Source organism: Charadrius vociferus, unplaced genomic scaffold (genome assembly GCF_000708025.1).
Source record: "Charadrius vociferus isolate BGI_N301 unplaced genomic scaffold, ASM70802v2 scaffold593, whole genome shotgun sequence".
In the NCBI taxonomy this organism is placed as follows: domain Eukaryota; kingdom Metazoa; phylum Chordata; class Aves; order Charadriiformes; family Charadriidae; genus Charadrius; species Charadrius vociferus.
The window spans coordinates 1,729,282-1,730,168 of record NW_009647739.1 but is presented as its reverse complement, the minus strand read 5'-3'; the positions used below and the strand labels follow the sequence as shown (position 1 = coordinate 1,730,168).

Genomic DNA, 887 nt, shown 5'->3' with positions numbered 1-887 from the left:
GAAATTTAGGAGGTAGATCATCGTATTCATGCCACCGTAGTTTCTGAAGATTGGTACAGTGTTTTGTCAAATGTCTTGCAAAAAACCTACTTCCTGGCCAGTGTTCTACCCTGTATGGTTGTGTGCGCACAGTACGTACCACTGGCTGTGCTTTCTAAAGGCTCTGGAGTTCATGTTGTGGGGACCCTCGCTCACTTGCTGGCAATATCGAGTCTTGAGTAAAGATGTACCTTAATCATGTCATTGTCTAAGACTAGTACAAAGTAGCGTGGATGAATATTTTCATTACTTGTCATGTTTTTCTCACCTGTGTTTCTGTTTTAATTTCTAGATTTTGGATCTTTGTTTGACTTGGAAAATGATCTTCCTGATGAGCTGATCCCTAATGGCGAGTTGGGCCTTTTAAACAGCGGTGGGAACCTTGTTCCAGATGCAGCTTCCAAACACAAACAGCTTTCCGAACTTCTAAGGGGAGGCAGCGGCTCTTCCTTAAACCCAGGAATTGGAAATGTGAACTCAAATAGCCCTGTCCAGCAGGGAGTTGGTAGTCAAGTTCAAGGGCAGCCGAACAGTGCTAATATCGGTAATCTGGGTGCTATGGGTAAGAGCCCTTTAAACCAGGGAGACTCTTCTGCTTCAGGCCTGGCAAAGCAAGCAGCCAGCACCTCTGGACCTACCACACCTGCATCACAAACTCTGAACTCTCAAGCACAAAAACAAGTGGGGATGGTGACGAGCAGCCCTGCAACATCACAGACTGGACCTGGGATATGTATGAATACTAATTTCAGTCAGACACACCAGAACCTTCTCAACAGTAATTCTGGTCACAGTTTAATGAATCAGCCTCAGCAAGGACAAGGGCAGGTAATGAATGGATCTCTTGG

General features: G+C 45.4%; 1 protein-coding gene across 1 annotated transcript in view; it reads left to right on the top strand.

Moving 5' to 3' along the window:
* Nucleotides 1–335: 335 nt before the first annotated feature.
* The window catches only part of CREBBP (CREB binding protein), an 82,831-nt gene continuing 82,279 nt past the window's right edge, over nt 336–887 (top strand). Inside the window, 1 exon segment of the mRNA XM_009881942.1 lies at nt 336–867. Within this exon segment, the coding sequence (XP_009880244.1) occupies nt 598–867 (270 nt within the window). The 5' untranslated portion in view covers nt 336–597.